We start from the raw sequence: 27974 nt of genomic DNA, 5'->3' as shown, positions 1-27974 counted from the left end.
AGTGCATCCATCCATCATAAAAAGTACTCCACACAGCTCTGGGGGTTCATTAAGGCCTTTGGAAGTGAATCGATGTGTTTAAGAGAAATATTCATATTTAAAACTTTATAAACTGTAATCTCTAGCTTCTGCTAACTGTCGTATGTGCGTTCACAAGATAGTGGCGTTGCAGCGGATGACGTAGGATGTAGGAGTAGCGTAAGCGCCGCTGAGAATATTCTAGTCTTGCGAGAACCAAGTTTTGTCTTCTCTTGGCTTATATCAAAATCCTCCGAAATTTTTCATTACAAATCCTCATTTTGTACTTCTAATTTGTGACTGGTGTTTTGTTTTGCGCTCTCCAAAGCGCTTACGTGTTTATCACCACGTTCGCTTATGTCCTGCCTTGGAACTTAGGTTTATAGTTTATTCATGGTTTTTATGTGACGTCACACAGTGGTGCAGCTGCCAATTGCAGGACCAAACTGCAATTCCGTCTATCTGCTGTGCTGTGGGCTGTGATAACAGCAAATAATTAGAGGTCGACCGATACTGGATTTTACCGACACCGATAACTAGCTTGGACCGCACTGGCCGATACCGATTAATCGACCGATAGTTTTAAAATGGATACTGAATGGAAAATAAATAGTGCTCTACTATTAAAAAAAAAAAAAAGTAGCATACTGAACCATACTTTGTAAATGAATAAAAATATTAATATTAATTATATATTGATCATTACAGTTAGTTCATTCTTCATTAATGTTAACAAAAGCAACTAAAATTTTTACAATATATCAGTAAATGCTGAAATTAACACACTCTAACAAGGAACAATACTTCTATGCTTCTAGCTTTTATCAATCTTAATGTTACAAATGGACTCATATTGTAAAGTGTTACAATTACATCAACAATCAAGCTAAAGACGGCCATCTTTAAATATCTACACAAAGGCCACCGTATTGAAATTGCATACATATGGATATTGTGTGGTTTCACAATTTAACTGCTTCTATTCTAGAACATTTGTGGTGATCTAATCAAAATATAAAAATATGTTAGTCACACAACGGGCAAAAGTGCAGTGCCGTGTCTAGAATAACTCGCAGATATCCAGTATCACACACACTGGGCGCGTCGCGTTCGACTGAAGCGGCGGTCTACAAGATTTTATTTGATCACCAAACGGGCAGAAAGTGTCCTTTCTCCACTAATGCAACATCTAGTCAACAAATTTATCACTTAGTAATGACATGAAAACATGCACTACAGTATAATGTACATGGGTTCATTTTGATTAAATATTTCTCATCAGCACTGATGCATTTTTATATTTTAGTATTTTACTTTAGTGAGTTCACAATGGAACTTGCAAAATGTTAATTTCGCGTGCGAGACTGCTGTTTTGCCAGAGGACTTTCCTTATGCTCCACCTAAAGCTTATAAATCAACAAGATGTTTTTGATCTGTGACAAGTCACTATTCTCTGCTTTAGTGCTGTTTTGAACTTACTGCTTGAATGTATTCGCTTACTGGATCCTTGGACTTTCCAGGGGTTTAGCAGTTTAAAATTATGTGATCGCAACAACCTGCTTTTTTTCATTTTTAAGGTATTGTTTTCATTAGCATATAATGTACTTCGAGAGGCCGGTCTCGTGAAAATGAGTATTGTGACGAGTCGACTGCCTCCCCCCCTTATTGTCAGCTGCACCCCGTCGGTAATCGCCGCCCTTCACCAGGCTCCCGACGGGAGTGGGCGTGTGGGAGGAGGAGGGGCGCCGAAACATCCAGGTCTGGCGGCGTGTGATGAGGCACACCTGATGTGAATGAAGCCTCATCACCGCCGCTGTTAAAATGCCGAGCGCGCCTCTCCTCAGGAGACCGGTCTCTTCCCCGTGCATGCACGCTGGTGTCCTCGTGGGCCCAGGAAGGGGTGAAGAGGGAACCAGCGCCGCAGGACGAGTTGCCGGACCCCGCGGGTCCGGATGAGGACCGCACCCGTAACGGCTGACGGGCCAGGATGCCGGGCCGTGTTATCCCCCAGAAGCGCCGCGTAGGTGGAGGAGGACGATGCCGCTAGAGAAGCGCCGCCCCTCGCACCCCGGACCTGAGCGGGGAGCGCGTGCGGCCGCCGGACTCCGCCCCTTACCTGGACCCTTCCCTTTTGGAACACTACCCCTCCTTCACGGAACCCCGTCACTTCGAGGACACCAGATCCCCCTTTTGTTTTGGACACTTTTTCCCCCCTTTTTGGACACTTTGTTTTATTGTTTAATAAAAGCCTCTCCGAGGCCTGACGTCACGCCCACTGTGTCTGTCGCTTTGCTCCGCCCCCGTGACAAGTGGTGGAGAATGCAGGCGTGGGCGGAGCTTAGGCAGCGCAGTGGGAATCACCTGGTGACGTCATCCCCTCTCGCTCGCAAAAGAAGTCAATGGAGATTCGGACCCGGAGGACGGAGAGACGACGGTGACGGCCTCCCAGCCGCTAAAGGGGTAAGTGACTTGTTTCATTTAATATCACTTACCCTGCGGTTGGTTGAGGCTGTCGACTAAATTCCGGTTTCTCTGTCCCCGGTCCGGTGGCGTTGCGAGAGGGAGTCGCCCGGAGAGGAATCCCCGCCCACTCCGACCGCTGGAGCCTGGTTGAGGAAGGTAGCACTCCTGCGTGGGCGGCGACCGGATGACGGGGATGTCGCTTGGGGGGGGGAATGTGACGAGTCGACTGCCTCCCCCCCCTTATTGTCAGCTGCACCCCGTCAGTAATCGCCGCCCTTCACCAGGCTCCCGACGGGAGTGGGCGTGTGGGAGGAGGAGGGGCGCCGAAACATCCAGGTCTGGCGGCGTGTGATGAGGCACACCTGATGTGAATGAAGCCTCATCACCGCCGCTGTTAAAATGCCGAGCGCGCCTCTCCTCAGGAGACCGGTCTCTTCCCCGTGCATGCACGCTGGTGTCCTCGTGGGCCCAGGAAGGGGTGAAGAGGGAACCAGCGCCGCAGGACGAGTTGCCGGACCCCGGGTCCGGATGAGGACCGCACCCGTAACGGCTGACGGGCCAGGTTGCCGGGCCGTGTTATCCCCCAGAAGCGCCGCGTAGGTGGAGGAGGACGATGCCGCTAGAGAAGCCGCCGCCCCTCGCACCCCGGACCTGAGCGGGGAGCGCGTGCGGCCGCCGGACTCCGCCCCTTACCTGGACCCTTCCCTTTTGGAACACTACCCCTCCTTCACGGAACCCCGTCACTTCGAGGACACCAGATCCCCCTTTTGTTTTGGACACTTTTTCCCCCTTTTTGGACACTTTGTTTTATTGTTTAATAAAAGCCTCTCCGAGGCCTGACGTCACGCCCACTGTGTCTGTCGCTTTGCTCCGCCCCCGTGACAGTATCAATAGCACAATTTTCTGTTTCTATTTGGCGTGCTATTCATACGCTAAAATTGACTTCGGCGTGCATATGATATGCATGTGTTTGACGTGCATAATATGCAGTTTTCGTGTGCATATTATAAGCAATAATACGCCAAGTCATTTGAAGTCAATTTCTGTGTATAAATAGTACACCAAATCCACACTTTCATGAGATTGGGTGACAACCGAGGTAGGTACCTGAGGTACACCGACATTCACATGAATTGTTGAGATGAGATGACCCCTTCTGGTAGTGTGATTTATATAGTGTCATTTCTAATCACCCAGACACTGCCGGTTTGACTGAGCACCGGCAACATGTCAGAAGTATAAAATGTTTAATTCCAAAACTTTTTCCAAAACTTGTGTTTTTCAAAATAGCTTTCTTTATTAAATGTTACCGTTCAAGTGTATATAAATGCCTCATTGATTTAAATGCATGGGTAATTTAGCAAAATGTGTTAAATATTTTATCTACACTTAAAACTGCTGTTTTTTGCTGTAATTACGTGGTTTTCTAGATAAACTGTTGTGCAAATAAATTTTACTCATGCCAGTTTGATCAACTTGAGTTCTTTAAATGGACTTTAAAATTGCTTTCATAATGAGATGTTTATGGATTTGTTAAGTCATGATATTTAGGTATTCTAATCTATATAATTAAAATGAAAGTAAACATTTTGGCTAAGTAACGTTATCAATTTTAAATGAAATATTAATGAACAGTACAAGTTATTAGTGAATAGGCTAAGTCTGGCGTGCTGTGCAACGGGCCGATTCCAGCTTGGATGGATGCGGCAGTGTCTGTAAGTTACGGCTGTCTCAGATTGACCGGGTCCAGAATCTGGCACTGAGTACACAGACATCCAGGCCGGGTGCGGCAGATGAGCAAATCTCTGGCAGGTGAGAATTTACCTGAAACTGGCCCGAGTGTATGGAGAGGGATTGTGTATGAAGTCAAAATGGTACGTTTTCACTAAACTTTAGTGGAGTCAGCAGTTCGCTTGACAGTAAATAAGGATCTAATCCTAATATATCTATTAAAAAAAAAAAAAAAATCCCAGTTTTCGTTGCTGGTGAAGTGTTATTTTGGTTTCCGATCACCAAGGAGAGGCTACGCAATGTCCTAAAGATGGCGGCCATGACAAAAACGTCATGTGACTGAAACCCATGAATAGTTGTAAATATTGATATTTTCTTACACAAAACACATCGATTCATTTCAGGAGGACTTCATTAACCCCCTGGAGTTGTGTGGAGTACTTTTTATGATGGATGGATGGATGGATGCACTTTATTGGACTTCAAAATCTCAGCAGCCATTCACTGTTATAAATCTTGGAAGAGCCAGGACATTTTTAAATATAACTCTATAACTCTTTTCCAAAAAAAAAAAAAAAAAATCTTTTTTGCAATTTCTAATGTAGCTATCCTTCAGTGTAAACAGTCTGCAAAATTGAAAATTAAAAAAAAAAAGTGCATTACAAATAAAGATATTAAATAAAGAATTCCGCCCATGGAAATTCTAATTGTTGGAGGGAGGGTGGGGAGGAGGTGGGGGATTAGCCTAACTTTAGCTGCGATCTACTCCGGTTGCCGCGTCGGACCCATAACACGCCGCAGACGTGTGAAGGTGTGGTAAGCGATTTAATCATCATACAGTGTAGATAGCTTCACTTATAACGTGAGTGTTTTTTAAAATGCATGAACGCTAGAACAGGCTAGGCTAATCAGTGATGATATTTTTTTGAAAATGTTAGGCTGCTTTTAGCCTTATGCTGGAGCTGGTTTTGGGCAATGACACTAAGTATGTAAATAATTAAATACATTAGCACGATAATATCATGTATTGGCGATCTCACAGGCTGACGATAGCACCCAACACTACTGTAGCGCATTATTTACTCACCCTCCATGCACCCTAGGTGTATATGACTTCCTTCTTTCAGACGAATGCAATCAGTGTTACATTAAAATTTATCCTGGCACTCCAAAGCTTTATAGACTGGTGTTTCTCCTCATCAGTCCAAAACAAGTCCAATAACATGCATCCATCCATAATAAAAAGTGCCTCACACAGCTCAAGGGGGTCAATAAAGGCCTCCTGTAGTGAATCGATGCGTTTTTGTAAGAAAAATATTCAGATTTAAAACGTAAGAATCACTTAAATCTAGCTTGCGCTAACAGTTGTACACTGAACTTGCTTGAACTTCTTTGACAAGGGGCGTGGCAGTACTGAAATACCATCTAAGCTGTTCGCCAATCACAACGCAGTGGGACAACTAACCAATCACAACATATTTCATTTTTCTGAAGGCGGGCCTTCATTAAACCCGGAACTAATCGAGCCTTATGTGCCAGGCTGGGAGAAATGTATTGTAATAATGTAAATTACGTTAAAAATAATGCGTTTTTCAAACCATCAAGCATGAAAGCATGTTGTAGTACACCCCCAAAACAAAAACAAGACTTTGTAAAAGATAATTACATAATAGGACCCCTTTAAATGACAACTTACAGGTTTCTTTCCCTCTACTGAAACCAAAACGTAAAGGATCGAAAAATGTCCTAAAGGCATCATGAAGCTAATCCATATGAATCGAGTGGTTTAATCCTGGATTGATTTTCGATGGAGCTACAGAAACCTCTCATTATCCATTGAGATTTCAGCAAATCGTTAATCTTTGTCAATCTTCAACAAATTAAGATACTTATATATATATATATATATATATATATATATAATATATTATATTATATAATCTATATTTAATGTTCATTGTTCTGTTCAAGTTTTTTTGTTGTGACTTTTGATCCTCGTGTTTTTTGAACCACATTCAAGTTTGAACTTCACCACCCAATTCTAGGCAAACTCCTTACAAACACCTCAGAAAAACAAAATCGTCTAACGCAAACCACAAAAAGCACACAATATCATTACATAAAAGGCACAACTATCAACCACTTCCTTCATCTTGCTTCTTTCTCTCTCACTCTTAGCGTGTTCCCTGCTGTTTGTCAATATTTTTGCGGCATGTGCCGCTGCCTTGAGGGAAATCAATATCCATCTGCATCCCGGTCTTTCAAACCGCCGCCAGCATCCATCTTATCCCATCATTTCAGAAATTTTAATGATGCAACAAATCAAAGTAATGACCATCAGCGTTTTTGAGGTTAATAATGAAGTCGGAAACTTAAAAAAAACAGCAAGAGAAAAGACCCTGCAGGATGTTTACAATGCGTTCGGTTTCAATTTAAAACTAATTTAGGTGGTTGATCGATCTAAAACATTCGTCTGGCAGCTTTGAAGAGATCAATAGTGAAATTTCAAGAGTTACCAAACAAAACGAAGATAACAGGCGCAACAGTATGAGACTGCACGCCTCAGTCTACGTCTGGGAAGATTAAAAAAAAAAAACTACAGAAAACAAACATTACGTCTTCCAGCATTAAAGTGAGGCTCTCAAAACAAAACGAACAAGGAAAACAAAAGTACTTTTGTTGTTGCCAAATCTGATATAGGAATGCTTTATTTATTGTCTTCAGAGGTTTTAACCTACTAGACTGTATCTGCTGTCAGTACGAGTAACACTCAAAACAAATTGACCTTCTGCTCCCTCTGGTGGTGTTTAGTGCAGCTGCATGCTGGGTAATTATTTGACCAAACTCTGAAATACACTTGAAATACGTGTTTTTAACCAACCTTTAAGCGTTTTCTTCAGATGCGAGAGGAGTCCTCCTAAACGCTGAAGGTCAAAGTAATCCACCTTCCCGTTGTAGAAGAGCTGAGGGGGCACGTATGCATCTGACGGAAACACAAAAGGGTCAATGACATGACATTCAATTATAATTTCAGTGCCTTAACTTTCCGTTAGTTACTAAGGCAACATTTCTAATGTTCATTTAATTTAGGTTTTTCATTACATATTCGTATTTTATTTAAATTAACAAATATATTTTTAATATGTTTTTATTTATTGAAACTTTTTAAAATCCGTCCTCTTAAAAAAAAGAACAAAAATTTTAAAAGATATTCTCACTAATAAAAAATAAGCAGTTATTTTTCATAGTTATTTTAAATTAGCTTTTATTTTTTCATTTTTAATGTACTTTTTTGATCATTTTGAATTACTTTAATTATATTTTGAATTATAGATTTTAATTATATTTTAAAATATACATTCATTTTTATTTCAGTTTTATTTTATTTTATTTTTAGTGCTTCAACTTATGCAGTTATTTACTAAGGCAAGATTTTTCCTTTTTGTTGGTGGTTTTTCCATATAATATAATATATGATATAATATGATATAATATAATATAATAATAATATAATGCTAACCCTTTTAAAACCCATTTAAAAACATTAAATTCAGTTACTTGAAAGCATCTCTTCTGTAATAAATATTATTAATTTCTGAATTGTTTTTAAAATTTTGGGGGCATAAAGTCAAACAGGTCAGAATGATATGACTGTGCTGATTTTATTAGGAAAATGAAAAGAGTATTATTAGTTTTAGTATCATTGATATACTACCATAGTTTTTGTATTTTGATATTTTCACTTTAGTTTTAGTTAAAGTATTAATTAATTTTAGTTAAGTTAAGTTTAGTTAAGTAAGCGTTTGTAATTTTTCTATATATGTATATATGTATATGTATATATATATATATATATATATATATAGAGAGAGAGAGAGAGAGAGAGAGAGAGAGAGAGAGAGAGAGAGAATTTCTTGGTTATAATGCCAAGAAATTATTATTTATTATTGTAATTTATTAATTTATTTAGTTTTAGTTACCTGTAATAACCCTACAAAGGTTATTACATAATTTTAAAAAAGTGTGTATTTTGTGTATTTTTGTTTTCTTTTTGTTGGAGGTTTTTCCATATAATATAATATAATATAATATAATATAAATATAACATAATAATTTTATTTATATTTATTTATATTATTTGAATTATTGATTTCTTTATTTTAGCTTTACTTCAATTCCCAAAATTTAAACGTTTTAGTTAAAAACACTTGCCTTTAAAACCCATTTAAAAAAACATTAAAAAAAGGACAATTCAGTTACTTAAAAGCGCCTCTAATGTAATGAATATTTTGATTTAAAATTTGTTTTTAAAATCGTGGGGGCATAAAGTCAAACATGTCAGGATGATATGACTGTCCTGTTTTCATAATGAGGAAAATGAAAAGAGCCAGTGTTGTTTTAGTATTATTGATATATAAATACCATAATTTTTGTATTTTGATATTTTCACTTTAATAAGTTAAGTATTAATAATTTTAGTTAAGTAATGTTCTTCTGCGTTTGTAATTTTTATCCATTTTTATGTCTAAATATTTGTTTAATAGTATTATTATTATTTCGTTTTAATTTAGTGCTTCAAGATAAACTAAACAAAAATGAGAACTATTTCTTGGATGTAACGCCAAGAAATTATTTATTAATGTAATTCATTAATTTATTTAGTTTTAGTTAACTCTAATAACCCTAAAAAGAACATAATTAAAGAAATAAAATGTGTATTTTGTACCTTCACTGTTGATGGATCCTGGGCTTTTTCTCTTCCCTTCATCCCAGTAGCTCCTGATGGCCGTGATGAGCCGGTGTAAGAAACACACCATGTATTCAGGAGGACACAACACTGTGGGGTTCTGAACACACAAACAACACTACATTAAATGAAGCATGACACAAACATCAAACCCTCCAATAAAAAGCCTGAGCACTGCAAATTAACAGAAACTATCCCATCAATAACAATCATGTTACAGAATATGGCCAGATTAATTTACTGTAAAGTTTAAACAGGAAACCTCAAAATATTTTGTCTTTATTTTTAAATCCTTTATGCCAGCATAATTTGCCAATTGATCTTGGAACTAATACAAAAAGCAGATTTCCAGTCATTAAAACACATTAAAAGTAATAAGTTTCCTGTAAAACTGCAAGAACTTCCTTCTTAGAAATCTTACCACATGCTATATACTGGGTTTGTAGCTTTTACTTCTGCTTTTCACAGAAAGACTTCTGTGGTCTTATGATCTATTCATCACATATTGTATTTAATCCAGCTAAAGAATATCTAGGTACTATCCAGATATAGAACGCATGTTCATGCAAGTTATAAAGGAGGACAAAGCTTTGACATGTCCCGTGTCTTGCGTCCTACCCCTCTATTGCTGGCGTTCTCTTGAAGGAACTTGCGGAATTTGTTCAGGAAAATGTATCGAGATGCTTCGCCCTGTGAAAAGAGAGAGCCAGGTTTATACAGAACAAAGGCTGGATCAGAAACACTCAAATCTTGGAATCGAATCTTAAAAGACAAAAACTTTCTGCTTGTTTTCTGTGAAATTTCACAGATTTTGTTGCCAGTTTCTGTAGATGACAATAAGTCATAAAGTCTTAGTTAAATTTTGTTCTGTTCCTCATACAAAGCTATTATATGGCTTTAGAAGACATACAGCGTAGCATTAGTTATATGGGATATTATTAGTTATGGGGCAATTTCTATAGTGCTTTACTTTCCTTTTTCTTTTTTGCTTTATACTCACAAATACAACAAAAACTTAAAAAGAACGTCTCACTAATAAAAAAAAAAAAAAAAAAAAAAAAAAATCTTAATTGGGCTAAACAATGTCTTAGTTACAGTATAAAAAAAATCCAAAAGGTTTCTGTTAGGGTAGTAATTATTATTTGGAATATATATGTTTTGGGTTATATTTGATTTTTAATGATTTTTTTTTTTTTTGAGTTTTTTTTGAGTTTTTTTGTTTAATTTAATATTATCTTACTTGGCCTAAACAAAGTCTATGTTACAATGCAAAAATCCATAAAGGTTTGTGTTGAGATAGTAGTTGTTATTATTAAGAATATATATGTTTTTTGTTGTTGTTGTTGTTGTTGTTTTTAATAAATGTATTAAATCTTATTTGGGCTAAACAAAGTCTTAGTTACAATGTTAACACACCAAAAGGTTTCTGTTAGGGTAGTAATTATTATTAGGAATATATATGTCTTTTTTTGTTTGTTTGTTTGTTTTTTTGTATATAAATACATTAAATCTTATTTGGGCTAAACAAAGTTACAATGCAAAAAAATCCCAAAAGGTTTCTGTTAAGGTAGTAATTATAAATTATATGTGTTGAATTTAATACCTATATATTTCATTTCTTGTGGTATTTACAGTTTTTGTGGTTTCATCACATTTCAGTATTATTTTGGTATCATTTGTATACTAATAGTATTTATTAATATCTTGAATACTGAATATATCTTTATTTTGTATTTTTAATTGCCATCTTAATTTAAGTTTGTTTCAGTAATTTTGTTGTACTTTTTTCATATTTTTTTTTTTACATTTCTATTTAGCTATATTTATTTTTTTATTTTATTTTTATTTTTTTTTATTTAATTAATTTTATTTTAGTTTTAGGAAAATATTTAGAATTTATTTTAATTTCATTTTTAGGAAAATTACTAAACCTAAAGTTCACCCTAAATTTGTTACATTTATAACAATGGTACATTTATTTTTAGTTTCCAAAGGCAACATTTATATATATATATATATATATATATATATATATATATATATATATATATATATATTTATATTTATATATATATACACACATATATATACATACAGTATATATGTACATTTAATATATATATTATATATATATATATATTAATATATAATTAATTTATATATATATATATATATATATATATATATATACATACAGTATATATGTACATTTAAGATTAAGAAGTTTTTCATCTAATGTTTATATTGTACGTATTTCAATTTTATTATTTACTTTCACTTAATAATAAAAGTTAACAATAACTGTTCCATTAAAATTTTTAGCATGTAACAACAAAATTAACTGTAGTTAGTAATTTTTCAGACCGTCACTCTGTCTTTTCCTATGTTTTTTTTTCGTTTGTTTGTTTGCTTTTTAAAAAACCAAATAAACACCTTAAGATACAATACATGCATCAAACTGTTACAAAATTAAGAAAAGTATTTAAAAAAAAAAAAAAAAAAGAAAGACCTACAAATGTACAAGCACAGTAAATGCATACAGTGCATAAAAACATATAATCACAGGAATAAACAAATAGAGGGAAATAAATAAATAAATACATACATACATATTTATCTAGAGCCTGTTTGGGCTACTCTCATATTGTATATTTAAAAAACACAATAAAATATTACACAGCTGCCCAAGACGTGTGGAAAGCATCAACATACCGTCCCCTTATCTTTGTTGTTCAGCATTAACCTCAGGATCTGAACCTGCAGCTCCTCCACAACTACACACACAGACACACACACAGGTTCAGCTGAGTGTCACAGTGACAGATATGCTTGCAGATCTGATGTTGTGTTAGAGAGTGTGTGTGACATACCCTCAATCCTCTTTTTCAGCCTGTGACAGCCGCGCTCGTACGCTCGCCGTCTCAGCCTCTCGTCGGCCGTCTCCTCGCGCGTGTCTCTCTCATCTTTGCCCTGGACACGCGTCAGGAGAGACAGCGAGAATTATTCATCCGTCACGTCAACCAGGGCTCAGTTCAGATTAGTGTTCGTTTGACGAGATCATTTCAGGTTACAGCTTTTGTGAAGTCTGTACATAAAATGCTATTCATACTCATACTCATGTATCTGGATGTTTCTGACCTCTTTGTCGAAGCGTGTTGGCCACCAGGTGGTCGGGATGAGCTCCTCCAACCCTGCCTCCTTCACTCTCAGAGGGGTCTTTATGTAGAAGAACACCACAGAACGGAGCACGTCAAACGTGATGCTGTTAAGGACCAAAACCAATTCAAATCTGCATATAGACCATTTCGCTAGATGTAAACAACACTGGTCTAGAAGCGCTTCGTGTTTTTTTTTTTTTTGTTTTTTATTGTGCCTTAGACAACTATTCATAAACCTATCTACCCAAATATCTATCCATCTACTCATTGACATATATAAATTCATCCACCTATCTACCTACATACCTAAATATACACTAAAATCTATTGGCCTATCTACCTTCAAGCATATCTATCCATCTACCTAAATATATACCACAACCTACTGACCTATCTACCTACCTATCAACATACCTATCTACCTAAATTACGCAGTATAACACAATTCCATTGACCTATATACCTACCTACAAACATATCTATCCATCTGCTTAAATATATACCATAATCTATTGATCTACAGACATGGCCAAAAATATCAGCACCCTTGCAATTCTGTCAGAAAATGCAACACTTCTCTCTGAAAATTGTTCCAGTTGCAAATGTTTTGGTATTCACATGCTTATTTATTTATTTTTTTTTTTTTTTGCACTGCAACAACACACCAAAAAAAAAAAAAAATTATTGGCACCTTGTCAAAATTGTAAGAAATAACTGCTTTTAAAGCATGTGATGCTTCTGAGATTTGTATTTAGACACACTTGTTGCAAGTAACAGGTGTGGGCAATATAGTAATCACACTTGCAACCAGTTAAAGTTGACTCAACCTTTGTGTTGTGTGTCACACTAAGCATGAAGAAGAGAAAGAAGTGTAAAGAGTTGTCTGTGGATTTGAGAGAAAAAATTGTCGGAAAACATGGACAATCGCAAGGCTAGAAGTCCGTCTCCAGAGATCTTAATGTTCCTGTGTCCACTGTGTGCAATATCATCAAGAGGTTTACAGCCCATGGCACTGTAGCTAACCTCCCTGGACGTGGACGGAAGAGCAAAATTAATGAAAAATTACAACAAGGGATTGTTCGAATGGTAGATAAAGAACCCTGATTAACTTCCAAACAAAAGCTGATCTGCAGACACAGGGTACAATGTCAACTCGCACTATCCGTCGCCATCTGAATGAAAACGAACGCTATGGTAGGAGACCACTGCTGACACAAAAGCATAAAAAAGCAAAACTGGAGTTTGCCAGTTACCTAAAATTTATGTGACAAAACCACAATCCTTCTGGGAGAATGTACTGTGGACAGGTGAGACAAAATTAGAGCTTTTTGGTGAAGGACATCACAGCACCGTTTACAGAAAAAGAAATGAGGCCTTCGAAGAAAAGAACACAGTCCCAACAGTCTCTACAGTGTTTTGGGGTTGCTTTGCTGCTTCTGACACTGGATGCCTTGTGTGTGTGAATGGTATCATGAAATCTGATGATTACCAAAGAATTTTGGGGAGCGACATAGTGGCCAGTGTCAGAAAGCTGCGTCTCCACAAGAGGTCATGGGTCTTCCAGCAGGACAATGACCCAAAACACACTTCAAAAAGCACTCAGAAATGGTTACAAATAAAGCGCTGGAGAGTTGTGAAATGGCCAGAAATGAGTCCAGATCTGAATCCCATTAAACACCTGTGGAGAGATCTCAAAACAGCAGCTGGGAGAAGGCATCCTTCAAATCTAAATGACCTGGAGCAGTTTACAAAAGAAGAGTGGTCCAAAATTCCAGTAAAGAGGTGTAAGAAACTCATTCATGGTTACAGGAAGCGATTGATTTCAGTTACTTTTTCAAAAGAGGGTGCAACCGAATATTAAGTTAAGGGTGCCAATAATTTTGTCCAGTGCATTTTTTTGGCTTCTGTGTGGAATTGTATCAGATTTGACTTTTCTTCTCTGTTTGTGTTGTTCCAATGCAAATAAAAAAATTAACATGTGAGTACCAAAACATCTGCAACTGCGAATATTTTCTGAGAGAAGGGTTGCATTTTCTGACAGAATTGCAAGGATATTTTTGGCCATGACTGTATCTACTTACCTGTCAACATATCTATCTATCTACCCAAATATATAACATAATCTACTGACCTATCAATATTCCTATCAGCATATCTATCCATCAACCTACATACCATAATCTACTGACCAATCTACCTGCTAACATACCTATCTACCTAATTATATACTATAATCTATTAAACTATCTACTTACCTATCAACACACACACACACACACACACGTTTGTTTTTGTGAATTGTGGGGACTTTCCATAGGCTTCTATAGATTTTATACTGACCAAACGATATTGTCTATCCCCTAACCCATACCTAACCCTAAACCTAGCCCTCACAGAAAACATGTTTGCAACGTTACACTTTCGGATAAACATCATTTACTATTTTTAATCATTTTTTAACATTGTGGGGACCGCAGAGTTTTAAAATTTGAAGTCATTTTCACTGTAAAACATCCTGAGAAAGCCTGCTAAGTTACAAATATAAAGGATATAGAACATTGCTGAGCAGGTACTTCCTGGATTTCTCATGCCGGAGTATCGCTGTGGTCAGACGAAGGTAATGAATCTGGAAGACAGAGGAAGAAAACGGAAATTAAATGAAGCTTTCATCTGTTGAGTACTGGCTGCCACAGTAATAATTTGGATCAACATGTTGCCAGTTCCCTCGCACAACCATGGACATTAAACTCAAACGCATTACAGCTAGCTTGAAACAAAATGCCTCAGTCATTTTAATTTTAACAAGATATTTGTTTCAAGTGGGACGGGCACACAGCCCATGTCCCTGCTGTTAATTGCCATGAACATCAATGGGCCAAGAGGACGTCAACACCTCTCTGCCTCCGAGTAGACACAAAAGCAGATGCTAAGCACGAAAACGCTTTGAAGTACAAGTTCCCAGCATGCTCCTTTAGGCTCTTCAGAACTAATGTTCTCCCTTTTTACTTGAAAAATTAATTTGCATGAACGGAATCATCGGGGCTCTCACCTGAAAGCCCAGATCAGGGATGATGGGAGAGAAACGATACGCTCTCAGCAGTGACATCATCAGCTGTTTCAGACACTCGCTCACCTCGTGGTCCTTCAGGAGGAGAAAAACAAATTATAACCTCAAATTTCATCCCAGAGAATGCCTTTTAGATTCAATTATTTGAGCCTTTACCTCCATGAGAAGCCAGAAAAGGTCCAGCAGCTGTTGTATAAGAGGATGTTCTTCGACAGATCCTCCACCCTCCAATATACTCAATAGGAAGTTCATCAGCACATCCTCCACTAAGTACACTTTACACTAGCAAACACACACATTAGCCATAAATAAAGTGGTTTACAGAACAATGGTTTTACCGAAACTCTTGAGTGATTTACCATAAGAGGTGCAAAGTGGTTGAATATGTGTGCAAGGGTGACCAGGATGGTGGGATCTCCTTGAATCTGCCAGGTTCCGCTGTCTCTCTCCACAAGCTTGTCCTCCTGTCGAAAAACAATATCAAATGTCTTCTCCAGCAGTTTTGTTTTCAATAGTAATACATCACTCTTCAATGCACTATTATCGTGAAGCAACATCAGTCAACATGAGGTCTCTGTAGGCACCTGTGTGTCGATGGAGGTGGACAGAACTGTCTTGAGGTATCCCAGAAGCCTGTTGGCTTTGATGAGGTCAGTGGTTGGTGGGCTTTGAAGAGGAAGGTAACCTTCCACAGGGTACGTGAGGAACAGATGGGTTAAGGGTTTTAGAGGTTTGTGGTTGGTCTATGGTTTTTCACATGTTTTGTGCACACTGCAGGTAAATAGGGTAAAAAAGTTCATTACACTGATAACTGGTAACATTTATTGTATTACACGTTTTCTAAAATGTTAGGGTTAAATATGCAAATGAAGCATTATTTAATTAAATAAGCACTAATTTGCATATATTTCTAGTACTAAAATCTGAACACTGGATGAAATCAGTTTCAAAATTCTTGTTTAATTTTTAGACATTAGAGTTGAATGTTTTTACAGAGGGAATTTCAGGTATCTTATTTTTAATAATTCAGAAAATACTTAGAACTTAGACAGAAAACAATGTACTTTCACAAGTTACAGGAAATCAAATCAAGTATATAATCAAGCAAATTATATATGAACAAATCCCTCTATAATAAAAACCTTCAAGATATAGACAGAAAAAAAAACGTAAAGTTTGGTTTGAGTAAGTGATACTGATGTGGAAAAGAGAAAAAGGCCTCTAAAAATATGTATTGTAAATTGAATATATTAATTCAAGTAGATAATATGCTATAAAAAATAAACACTTAGTGTCTTTTGGAGGTTTTATTTCCACTAGTCTGAAAAATGACTTTATTAAAAGCCAAAAAAGCCTAAAATCTGAAACTTTACAGGTGCATGAAGTGTCCCCCCTTAAGGTGTACCTAAAAACATTAATTATATCAAATGTGTATATACGTTTTAGGTATTTCCAATAAATATAATTACATTATATTATTAATAAATTTATAAATTAAATTTAAATATGTATCTACTTTTATTCGGATGTCTTATGGATATATTTTTAAGTTTCAAATAAATATTACATTATTATTATTATTATTATTATTATTATTCAATTAACTTGTTATATTAAATGTAAATATGTGATGTATTTCTAATAAACTGCATTATATAATTAAAAATACATCACTTAAATGTTAGAATTTAAATATGTATCTACTTTTATTCAAATGTCTTATAAATCATGTTTTAAGTTTTACTGGAAATAAATATAAATTATTAAAAAATCATATATAAAATATTTATAATAAATATTTTACACGCTATTAATAAATAAACAATTAAAGATTAAAATTTAAAATACACATTTACTTTATTCTGAAGTTCTATAAATAAAAGTAAGATTCAAGCCGTGTTATGAACATTATTCTTCAAAAAATATATTAAAATTGATTTTATATATTTAATACAATTTAATATAATTATTTAATATAATTTAAAATTTATTCTGGATACTTACAAAATTAATTATGATTGTATATTTTAAACTAAACTAAAAAGAGTATTTTACACATCACATGAATGTGATTTAACCATATAAAATCTCTCTGTATATGCTTAAAAATAATAAGGATATCTGAGAGGACGGCTGCCGAAATTGAAGGCTACAGACTCTTTGAAGGAAAGGCTGATCGCAGGGAAATATGCGACACCCGGCCCCGTCTTAATATTGCTGAATGCAACACCGAGAGACTGCCCATTACTGAAAAGAAAACAAAAATACTGCTATTAACACCAGTTCATAGATATTTCCATTAACGTCCACTAATTATAATTTTACATCAGTTTCTCATGCTTTCATACGAAACTATAACACATCCAATAACAAAACTATACTTACAGACAAAACGTAATGGTTCCCTCATCCAAATCTATCAAACAGCTGACGATATCACCAGCAGCCCAGGACTAAAGCAAATGAAAATAATCAATAATGAGAGACTTTGTGTTACAGTAATAGTAATAATGGCTCAGTCAGAATTGAGTCAGAATTGAGTTTTTCAAGGCTGACAAGCAAACTATGACCAACCCGTCAACGTCAAATAAAATTCACAAGAACAATTTCATTCTGACCGCTGAACTGAAAGTGTGAAGCGTTGTGTTTTCACCTTGCCGTAGTTGGTGGTTGTCACATTCCATTTGCGAACTCTGTTTCCGTCATAAGCGTACGAGTCCGGTGTGTCCCCGACCCCTTCCTAAAGGCAAACACAGAACCGAAGCGTATCGTACCTGTCATTAATCGACTTGAACAAAGCAATTTCACAGATGGGTTAAGCCAAACCTGAGATTAAAAAAGGATTTGGAGAGCAAAGTGAAAAGTCGTCATGTAATCTAGATTAATCTACGTGATTTCTGTGGCTTGGAAAGCTTCCCATGAGATCTAGCTAACTATTAGAGTGAATATGCAATTTGTACAGCTCTGCCCTCCAAAAATTGACCTCTAAATGGTGACATTACTGGCTTGTACCTCTTGGTTGAATCTGCAGTTCAATGTGCACCATCCGATTTGCATTAGGCCTTGAGAAGAGATGAGAACTTCATAGACCCATTTCCCTAAAAACAATAAAAAGCAATTAAAAACAGTACTGCAATAGTACCACAGTATAGTAATATACAGCATTCTACTATATGGTACAGTTTACGTTACCTTTGTAGACACATGTGGTGGCTCTAATGGAGCTGAAGTTACTGTGGCCGATGACCTTCAAGCCAAAAAGAGAGGAAGAACAAAACTGAACACATTTAACAGTAAATAACACATCTGTCTGAAAAGGTCACAATGGAAATTGGCCCCATTTGATTTTGCAATATACTTTCCTGGTGTATTTCCTGGTAAACCAAAATTAAATTAAATTAAATTACATTAAAAATAAAATAAATTCATTTATATAATGTCAAGTTCTCACCCCCAGAAGGTCATCGTCAACAAATAACAGCCCTTCAAACCCACTACTGTGATCCAGGACAACAGTTGAAGGTCCAAGACAGCCTTCTATCTGATCTGTAAGAAAAAGAAGTAAAAATTCAAATAAATTAATATATCAACATATATTAATGAATATATTGGACTAGTAATGTATTATATCAAATAAAATAATATAAAAACTGCCTAAAGACATCACTATAATGAATCAGCAAATAAATAAATTAATAAATAAACATCGATTAGCACAGAAATCAATAAAAAATAAACATTTGTGAGTAAAAAAAAACATAATTGTCAGTTTTTCAATTATAATGACAACAATAATTGATTATAAGTAAATATTACATAAAAGTTTTTTTTTTTTTTTTTTTTTTTTTTTTCACCCACTTTACAGTAATTTGTGAGATACTCAGCAGTAGTGTTAAAGCGACAGTTCATCCAGAAAAGAAAATTATCCCATGATTCACTCGCCCTCAAGCCATCCTAGGTGTATACGACTTTCTTTTTTCAGACGAATACAGTCAGAGTTATATTAAAACAAATGTCCTGGTTCTTTAAAGCTTCATAATGGCAGTGAATGGGTGTTGAGATTTTGAAGTCCAATAAAGTGCAGCCATCCATCATAAAACGTGCATATACATGTTCACAAAAGAGTGGCGTTCCAGCAAATGACATAGGATGTAGATGTAGTGTAAGCTCTGGTGAGAATATGCAAGTCTCGTGAGAACAAGGTTTTGTTTACAGCAAAAAAAAAACAAAAAAACAATCTCTTCTTGGTTTATATCGAAATCCTCTGAATTTTTTCTTTACAAATCCTCAATGTGTACTTCTAATTCTAAGCAGTGTTTTGTTTTGCCTTCTCCTCTACGCCAGCGGATGAAATGTCATCCGAAAAAACGCCACTCTCTTGTGAACACATGTATGACAGTTAACAAAAGCTAGAGGTTATAGTTTCTAAAGTTGTAAATACAGATATTTTTCTTACACAAACGCATTGATTCGCTTCAGAAGGCATTTATTAATGTGGAGTACTTTTTTATGTTGGATGGATGCACTTTGTTGGACCTCAAAATCTCAACAGCCATTCAATGCCATTATAAATCTTAAAAAAGCCAGGACATTTTTTACTATAACTCCGACTGTATTCGTCTGAAAGAAGAAAGTTGTATACACCTAGGATGGTTTGATGGGTGAATAAATCATGGGGTAATTTTCATTTTGGAGTGAACCGTCCCTTTTAGAGTGTATGTGTAAGTGTTTGTCTGACCTCTGCTGTCCTCAGCGACATTATCTTCAGCCAGCAGCTTCTCCAGATGAGCTCCGAGATCCTGGAACGTCAGGGTTTTTCTATAGGGACGAGACACGACACCAGTTAAACTGATCCCCATATCAGCTCACATATAACAACATCATAACAAATGAGCAGCACTTGTCAGCTCACATACTGAGAAACCTAGATAATGACTGACTGATCTAATTCATAAAGTAACAATACAAGTAAGTATGATTAAAGTGACAATGGAAAATATTGGATTCAAAACATAGAAAGAAAATTTGGAAATAAACAAAAAACTTTTGGATTTTGAAAAGTGTTGCACAAAGAAACATTTTGATGTCAAGTAATTTCATTAATTTGATTTAATTAGCAAATTTGTGAATTGTACAAAGCAGCCTAGCAAGCTGGCAACACACACTAAAACATACACTTCTAACCAACACCCTAGCAACCACCCAAAAACAAAAAACGATAGCAAATAAAAAAAATAGCAACATACTAAAATAAAAAAAACAAAAACAAAAAAAACACCTTAGCAACTGCAACACCCAAGCAGCCACCCAAAACATCCTAGCAAAACACCATCTAAGCAATTGCATAGCAACACATCAACCACCTAAACATCCTGGCAAAATCATAGCAGCATACTACAAGTAATAAATACACAGAATACCTTAGCAACTACACAGCATCACCCTACCAACCACTCAAAACATCATAACAAACCCACAGCAACATGCTAAAAGTAAAAAACACACCAAATACCTTTGAAACTACATAGCAACACCCTACCAACAACCTAAACATTCTAGCAAAGCCATAGCAACATGCTAAAAATAACATAAACACAAAAGATTACCTTTAGCAACTACATAACAACAACCTACCAACCACTTAAACACCCTAACAAAACCATAGCAACACCCTAAAAGTAAAAAAAAACACAGTGAATACCTTAGCAACTACTTAGAAAAACTCTAGCAACCACCTAAACACCATGACAAAACCATAGCAACATGCTACAAGTACAAAAATACATTTAATACCTTAGCAACTGTATAGCAACACCCTAACACAACCACAGCAACATGCTAAAAGTAAAAACACACCGAATACCATAGCAACTCCATAGCAACACCCTTCCAACCAGTTAAACACCCTAGCAAAACCACAGCAACATGCTAAAAGTATGAAAACTCACAGTAAACCTTAGTAAGTACATAGCAACATCCTATCAACCACTTAAACACCCTAGCAAAACCATAGCAACATGATAACACTATGAAAACATACAAAATACCCTAGCAACTACATAGAAACAGCCTAACATCCACCTAAACATCCTAACAAATTCATAGCAACATGCTAAATGTATGAAAACACACAAAATACCTTGGCAACTACATTGCAACACCCTATCAACCACCTAAAACCCTAACAAACCCATAGCAACATGCTAAAAGTATGAAAACTCACAGTAAACCTTAGTAACTACATAGCAACAACCTATCAACCATCTAAATATCCTGGCAACCCCACAGCAACATCCTATCAACCACTTAAACACCCTAACAAAACCACAGCAACATTCTAACACTATGAAAACACACAAATACCTTAGCAACTACATAGCAACACCCTACCAACCACCTAAACACCCTAGCAAAACCATAGCAACATGCTAAAAGTATGAAAACAAACAGAATACCTTAGCAACTACATTGCAACACCCTACCAACCACCTAAACACCCTAGCCAACCCATAGCAACATGTTAAAAGTATGAAAACACACAAATACCTTAGCAACTACATAGCAACATCCTAACAACCACCTAAACACCCTAGCAAAACCTTAGCAACATGCTAAAAGTATGAAAACAAACAGAATACCTTAGCAACTACATTACAACACCCTACCAACCACCTAAACACCCTAGCAAAACCTTAGCAACATGCTAAAAGTATGAAAACAAACAGAATACCTTAGCAACTACATAGCAACAACCTATCAACCATCTAAATATCCTGGCAAACCCATAGCAACATCCTATCAACCAGTTAAACACCCTAGCAAAACCATAGCAACATGCTAACACTATGAAAACACACAAATACCTTAGCAACTACATAGCAACTGCCCACATCACCATAGTAGAACTATTACCTCACTCTAAACACATTAGCAACTGCATAGCAACACCCTAACAACCTTCTAAAACAGTAGGAAAAAAAAACCTTAGCAACTGCATAGACAACTACTTCACATTACTTCACAAACGCATTAAAATGAAGCTCTCAAATTTCTTCTAAGCTATATATCAGTAAATAAATCATGTTTACTGTCACTTGGCAGCAATGCTGTTTCATACAGTGCTGACAGACGCCCATCATGACGCCTGACATAAAATCCTGCGTTAGAGATGACGATATGTAAACACATGAGCCGCTTCACTCCTCTGTGAGTGTCAGCTTTCTCTCATGTCCCATCATGCTCTATGTATAGATCAGCTCCAGTAACCAGACACTGGCTGGGATCAAGCACAGGACGGGGCCAGCGGTGACCTCTGACACAACACACAACACCAACAACCTGCACTCAAACAACTCATCAACAAACCACTAGCCTAATGCAGCAAACTTTGATTCTTCATGACTTGTTATGATCAGCCGAATAAGTTACACTTAAACAGAGTAAAAAATACTGACGACTCATCCTGCACTGCACAGATTTCTGACCAATCAGATGCTCTCTACAATAGGAAAGCCTCTCCTCTTATTACGAAAAGGGGTTTTCAAGCATCAAAATAATAGAAGTTTAATACAGCTTTAATTATTTTTTGTACATTAAAATGTGTACTGTTTAATTGCATGTCTTCTGAGCAAAAAAATAATGACTCACAAACAAGATTTATAGAGGATACCCATTAAAATGGCACTCACTGTAACAATAGTTCATATATAAAAAATATTGTCGGGCATATTCAGAACAAGAATAATTAGATGACATTAAAAGACTTTTTAAATACCACAGCCTAAAACACTAAAAAATTGTCATTTTAAATATTTAAATTCTGCATGAAAGGGTCAAAAGCGTGGATACATGGTATATGGGATAAAAACATGTAATCAACTCATTCACGCCATAATTTCTATTCACGTAAAATGACTTGAAAAGTGAGAGAGCTGTATTTTAACCAATAAATTTCATTTGCAAACAATATTTTTAGAGGATTAGATGACTGATAATCTAACAATTGATCTAAATCATGTAAATGATTATTACAAAAAAAGAAATAAAACACATATTTACGATATTACTTAATTACATATAAATATAAATATACAAAAAGTATTTAGTTTTAAATAAATAAGTTAAACCTAATAAATAAGTTAGACCATAATACATTTTTAGACCTGCAATTATTTTTTATATTTATTTTTAATTATGTTAGTTTTATAGTGAAATACAAACAATCTCTTACAATTCTGTGTTTTTCAGGCTCTTTAATGTGGCGTGAGTTTAAATGGCATGTGAATTAATCATCTTTCTGATTACAATGAGGCATTCATTTCATCAAATTGGGCTATAATGTTTTTTTCATGCCTTCTGATGTTCCTTCACATAATTGTGCAATAATTTGAAATAAAGAGGAAAAACATTTATAATTTGCATTTCGTGACAAATTATCGTAATTTTGACTTTATTCTCACAATATTCAACTTTATTCTCATAATTTTGACTTTAATCTCAAAATATTTGACTTTATTCTCATCGAAATATTCAACTTTACTTTTGTAATGTAGACTTTATTCTCAAAATATTTCAACTTCATGCTCTAAATAACTTTTTCTTTATTTTCATAATTTTGGAAATATTAAGTTTCTTTATTAAGTAACTTTATTCTCATATTGCTATGGCTTTATTCTTGAAATATTTTAACTTTATTCTTGTAATTTTGATTTTTTTTCCTCAAAATATTAAGGCTTTATTCTCAAAATTGTAATACTTTATTTTCATAATTTTGCCTTTATTGTCGAAATTCTCAAACTTTGTTATCATAATTTTGACTTTTTTTCTTAAAATATTTTAACTGTATTCTCATATTGCTACGACTTTTTTGCTTATTCCGACTTTACTCTCAAAATATTGTGACTTTATTTCTGCAATTTTGACTGTAATTTCAGAATATTATTACTTTTTTTGGAATTTCGACTTTATTCTCAAAATATTTGACTTTATTCTTGGAATTTTAAATTTATCTTTGAAATATTTCAACTTTATTCTTGGAATTTTGACTTAATTCTCATAATTTTGACTTTTTTCATCAAAATATTACGACTCTTTCATTCTCATATTGCTATGACTTTATTCTCAAAATATTTTAACTTTATTTTCATAATTTCGACTTTATTCTCAAAATATTTCAACTTCAGTTTTGTAATTTTGACTTTATCCTTGTAATTTTGACCTTATTCTCGAAATATTTTGACTTTATCATCTAAATATTTTGACTTTATTCTCATAATTTTGACTTTAATCTCAAAATATTACGACTTTAATCTCATAATCTTTTTTTTTTTTAAACATAGCATTAAACGCTGTCGTAGAGCACCAATATTATTTAAGAATAATTAAGCAACAAATCAGCATGTTAGAATAATTTCTGAAGAATCATGTGACACTGAAGACTAGCGTAATGATGCTGAGTATTCAACTTTGATCACAGGAATAGATTATGTTTTACAATATATTTACATGGTAAACATTAAAATTGTGAATGCATGTTACAGTATTGCCGTTTGTACTGTATTGTTGATTTAACAAATGCCGCCTTGGTGAACATAAGCAATTTCTTTCAAACCCTTAAGAAATTTTAATTATTTCAAACTTCTGACCAGTAATGCGTGCATGTCCTTATGTATATATTTGTGTATACAAGGCAAAAAAGAATACTTTGTATATAAAAGATTATATACTACAGATAAACTATAGATCAAGGCAAAAGACCTCAAAAAGGAGGGATCTTGGGAAATCAACTAACCTGTACGCTGCTGATGCCGGTCCCTGCTTACTGGAGGCAGGAAACACATGGTGCAGATAGTCACTCAGTAACTTCTCATTGACAATACCTGAATAACACACATCAACAAAAAAAGGCATTAATTTAGATTTGATTAACTCATTTACAGTGGATTTACTTCAATAAAATATCTTTAGAAGTACACACCTGTGACTTTGGGTTTGTCTGTGTCGGATGCCAGGCGATAGTTGCGTCGGGACAGGGCAGTGCCACCCTTTGAGCTCATACTGCTACTAGACAGATCAATTATATAATCATAATTAATTATATTGTACTTTTTATTTAATAAAAAAAGTGTTTCAGTGCTAAAGATACAGTGCTAAATGTTTAAAATATTTATAGACCATGATATTTACATGATACTACCACAGTAATATATCAAATACATGATATGGATATGCAAAAATATTTAGTGTAGGCCTGCTTTCTGAGATGATTATTTATATAACTCGGAGTTCAAGTTGTCTGTAGTGCAATAACAATATCCATAAATAAAATGCTGACAAACACACTAGAAATTATTTTGACAATACAGACTAGAATGTATTTTGACAACAGTCTCAAACTACAACAAAACTCGCAAATAACTTATCGTTTCAATGTTAACATGCTGTTATCTGAGCAAACATATACAAACATACACACAATATAAACATACTCTCTCTTTAGCCACTATCCCGCTAACAAAACAGCTTTATGCCATGAACAACACTGTATATGTGTGTCTAATCAATATAAATGTCATTTAATGACTGTCGGAGGTTTAAAATGCCCAACATATGTGCAACAAAAACAATATTTAATGTGTTTCAGCCTCCGTGTTGAACACATATGACAGCCAGAGCTGATATGAAAACATACACAAACATAACATACACAAATAAAGCGACATTAACGCGTATTGTTTTGTTAATTTCTCCTGCAGTACTCACTGATTTGGTGTGTTGTGTTTATTTGTGATCAGCAGATTTTGTTGTTGGGCTCTTCTCTTTAAATGTGTCTACAGTCACTGCCTTTAACCATAGAAATACAAGCAGCAGTGCGAAGGCAACGAAAGAACGGGAGTGAGAAAATGGGCGGGGCTTGGTGGCCCGAAGGGTGTTTTTCATTGGTCAGACACGATAGGTTTATATAATAATTTTCTAATTTTATCTTGACTTTGTCTGTTTTATCTTAGCATCATTTATATTTTCTAATGTCGTTATTTATGTGTAAAATATTGTTCGGGATGCTGTTACAAGTAGTTCAGAGACGGCGTGTTTTATGTAACTTTTCTCATTGCTTTTCCAGATGGACCAATCAGAGACGTTTTACTTGCAACATCATTTAGCGTATCGATACATCAAATGTCACCCAACAGGTTAAAACGTTTATACAGTTTAGCATAAAAAAGTCTCAAAAAGAGACGCGACACAAAAAGATTTCAATACGATTCAATAGGGGAAGCTGCATTATGAGCCACGAACTGCCCCCTGCTGGAATTTAACTGTGTGACTCGTGAGAAACAGTTATTAGTAAGCAAATTTGCCTCCCAATTCTTTTAACACATACGATTCACGGTTATGGAGCGCGTTTTGGGACAAAATACGTTTAGACATGAACGAATGCGAACCCCAAAATCCATAAAAGACCACTGGGCGGCAAATGTTTTCGGATAACTGTTGTATTTATGTGTTTGTTCCTACAGGGGACGCTTAAAGGCTAAAAAAAAGCCGGATCTTTAGATGAATTTGTCTGTTAAAAGTATATTGAGGTAAATCTATTGATCGTCTGTAAATGCAGAAATGCACACTTGAAATGCACATTCAAATTCATTTTACTCTGGTTTTGATTAAATTTGGAATAATTTCCAATAATCACAAGCAATAGTGATGGGGCGACCGTGAACAGCGGTGAGAAAAGTAACAGTTGTCACATGACTTTTTAGCAGCGCTCTGAGCCTTAATAATTCACGCCTCAGTATTATAATTATCGTTTAATTTAAAAAGCATACAAAAATGTTATGTAAAATTATGACATTTGGAGGTATCATATCTAAAAGAGTAAGCAACAACATCTAGAATAAGAACTGACCGAAATAAGTATCATAATCTGTTGTAAACGTGCAGTCACGTTACTAGGAAAATCGCGGGCAAAAAGGTCCATTTTGTAAATAGTGTAGCTGTATGAAACAGCTTAAATATTAATCAGTTTTAACCAAGTAGTTTGCAAACTCTGTGAATTAAAAAATGTTCACCCTCACGCAAAAATCATAATAACTAGATTTTGCCCGCGAAAAGTTGACGAAAAACAGTAGATGAGGACTGTTTGGCAGAAACTAAGGTTGTTGTTGTTGTTTTTCTTTTTTTCACATTAAAAACTCCATAAGTTACTTTTTGTATTTAGCCTGTAGTAATTATAATTAGATTTATGTAAATGCAAGATATGTAGAAGTATGTGGTTAATGTGAAAGCATATGAAAAGTAACCTAGTTTTTTTTTTGTTTTGTTTTTTTTTTAAACTTATTGACTACCCCCTGGTGAAAAAACAGCATATGCTGGTAGGTATGTTTTGATGTTGGGATGCTGGTTAGGTAGGTTTTGATGCTGGTTTAAGCTGGTCCTTTGCTGGTTTATGCTGGTCCTTGACCAGCAACATGACCAGCTTAAACCAGCAAAGGACCAGCTTAAACCAGCATCAAAACATACCTACCAGCATATGCTGGTTTTTTCACCAGGACCATTTGTATAACCGCAGTTTTACTACAAATACCATGGTTAAACTATGGTTAGTACAGCAAAACCATGGCTAATTTGTAGTTACCATTGTTTTTTTGTTTTATTTGTAGTAAAACCATGGTTAATTTTCATAAGGGATAGCAACACTCGTTTGAAAATATTGTGTTTAAAACAATGATACACCATCAGTTAGAAAAAATACTTTAATACATATTTACCAATGTAATGATTAGCAAAATTCTTT

At 35.2% G+C, this 27974-nt stretch overlaps 1 protein-coding gene across 4 annotated transcripts in view; it reads right to left on the bottom strand.

Annotated features, from left to right (window-relative positions):
- Window positions 1-26027, bottom strand: part of LOC127153357 (E3 ubiquitin-protein ligase RNF123) — a 149753-nt gene extending 123726 nt beyond the window's left edge. For 3 of the 4 annotated variants that reach the window (XM_051094397.1, XM_051094400.1, XM_051094399.1), the window contains exons 1-21: window positions 25946-26027; window positions 25161-25246; window positions 24975-25062; window positions 19923-20002; window positions 18636-18730; window positions 18377-18431; window positions 18197-18282; window positions 17838-17924; window positions 17570-17637; window positions 17306-17431; window positions 15769-15883; window positions 15544-15648; window positions 15341-15466; window positions 15167-15259; window positions 14670-14743; window positions 12098-12215; window positions 11830-11929; window positions 11672-11733; window positions 9578-9649; window positions 8939-9059; window positions 7094-7195 (exon numbers count right to left, since the gene is read on the bottom strand). In XM_051094397.1, the coding sequence (XP_050950354.1) occupies window positions 7094-7195; window positions 8939-9059; window positions 9578-9649; window positions 11672-11733; window positions 11830-11929; window positions 12098-12215; window positions 14670-14743; window positions 15167-15259; window positions 15341-15466; window positions 15544-15648; window positions 15769-15883; window positions 17306-17431; window positions 17570-17637; window positions 17838-17924; window positions 18197-18282; window positions 18377-18431; window positions 18636-18730; window positions 19923-20002; window positions 24975-25062; window positions 25161-25239 (1852 nt within the window). In that variant the 5' untranslated portion in view covers window positions 25240-25246; window positions 25946-26027. The remainder of the gene's footprint in view (window positions 1-7093; window positions 7196-8938; window positions 9060-9577; window positions 9650-11671; window positions 11734-11829; window positions 11930-12097; window positions 12216-14669; window positions 14744-15166; window positions 15260-15340; window positions 15467-15543; window positions 15649-15768; window positions 15884-17305; window positions 17432-17569; window positions 17638-17837; window positions 17925-18196; window positions 18283-18376; window positions 18432-18635; window positions 18731-19922; window positions 20003-24974; window positions 25063-25160; window positions 25247-25945) is intronic. The other variant, XM_051094398.1, reaches the window with a different exon arrangement.
- Window positions 26028-27974: the final 1947 nt, after the last annotated feature.

The sequence above is a fragment of the Labeo rohita genome, chromosome 22, assembly GCF_022985175.1.
Source record: "Labeo rohita strain BAU-BD-2019 chromosome 22, IGBB_LRoh.1.0, whole genome shotgun sequence".
Classification (NCBI taxonomy): Eukaryota; Metazoa; Chordata; class Actinopteri; order Cypriniformes; family Cyprinidae; genus Labeo; species Labeo rohita.
Note: the sequence above shows the minus strand (reverse complement) of the source record. Positions and strands in the feature narration are given on the sequence as shown.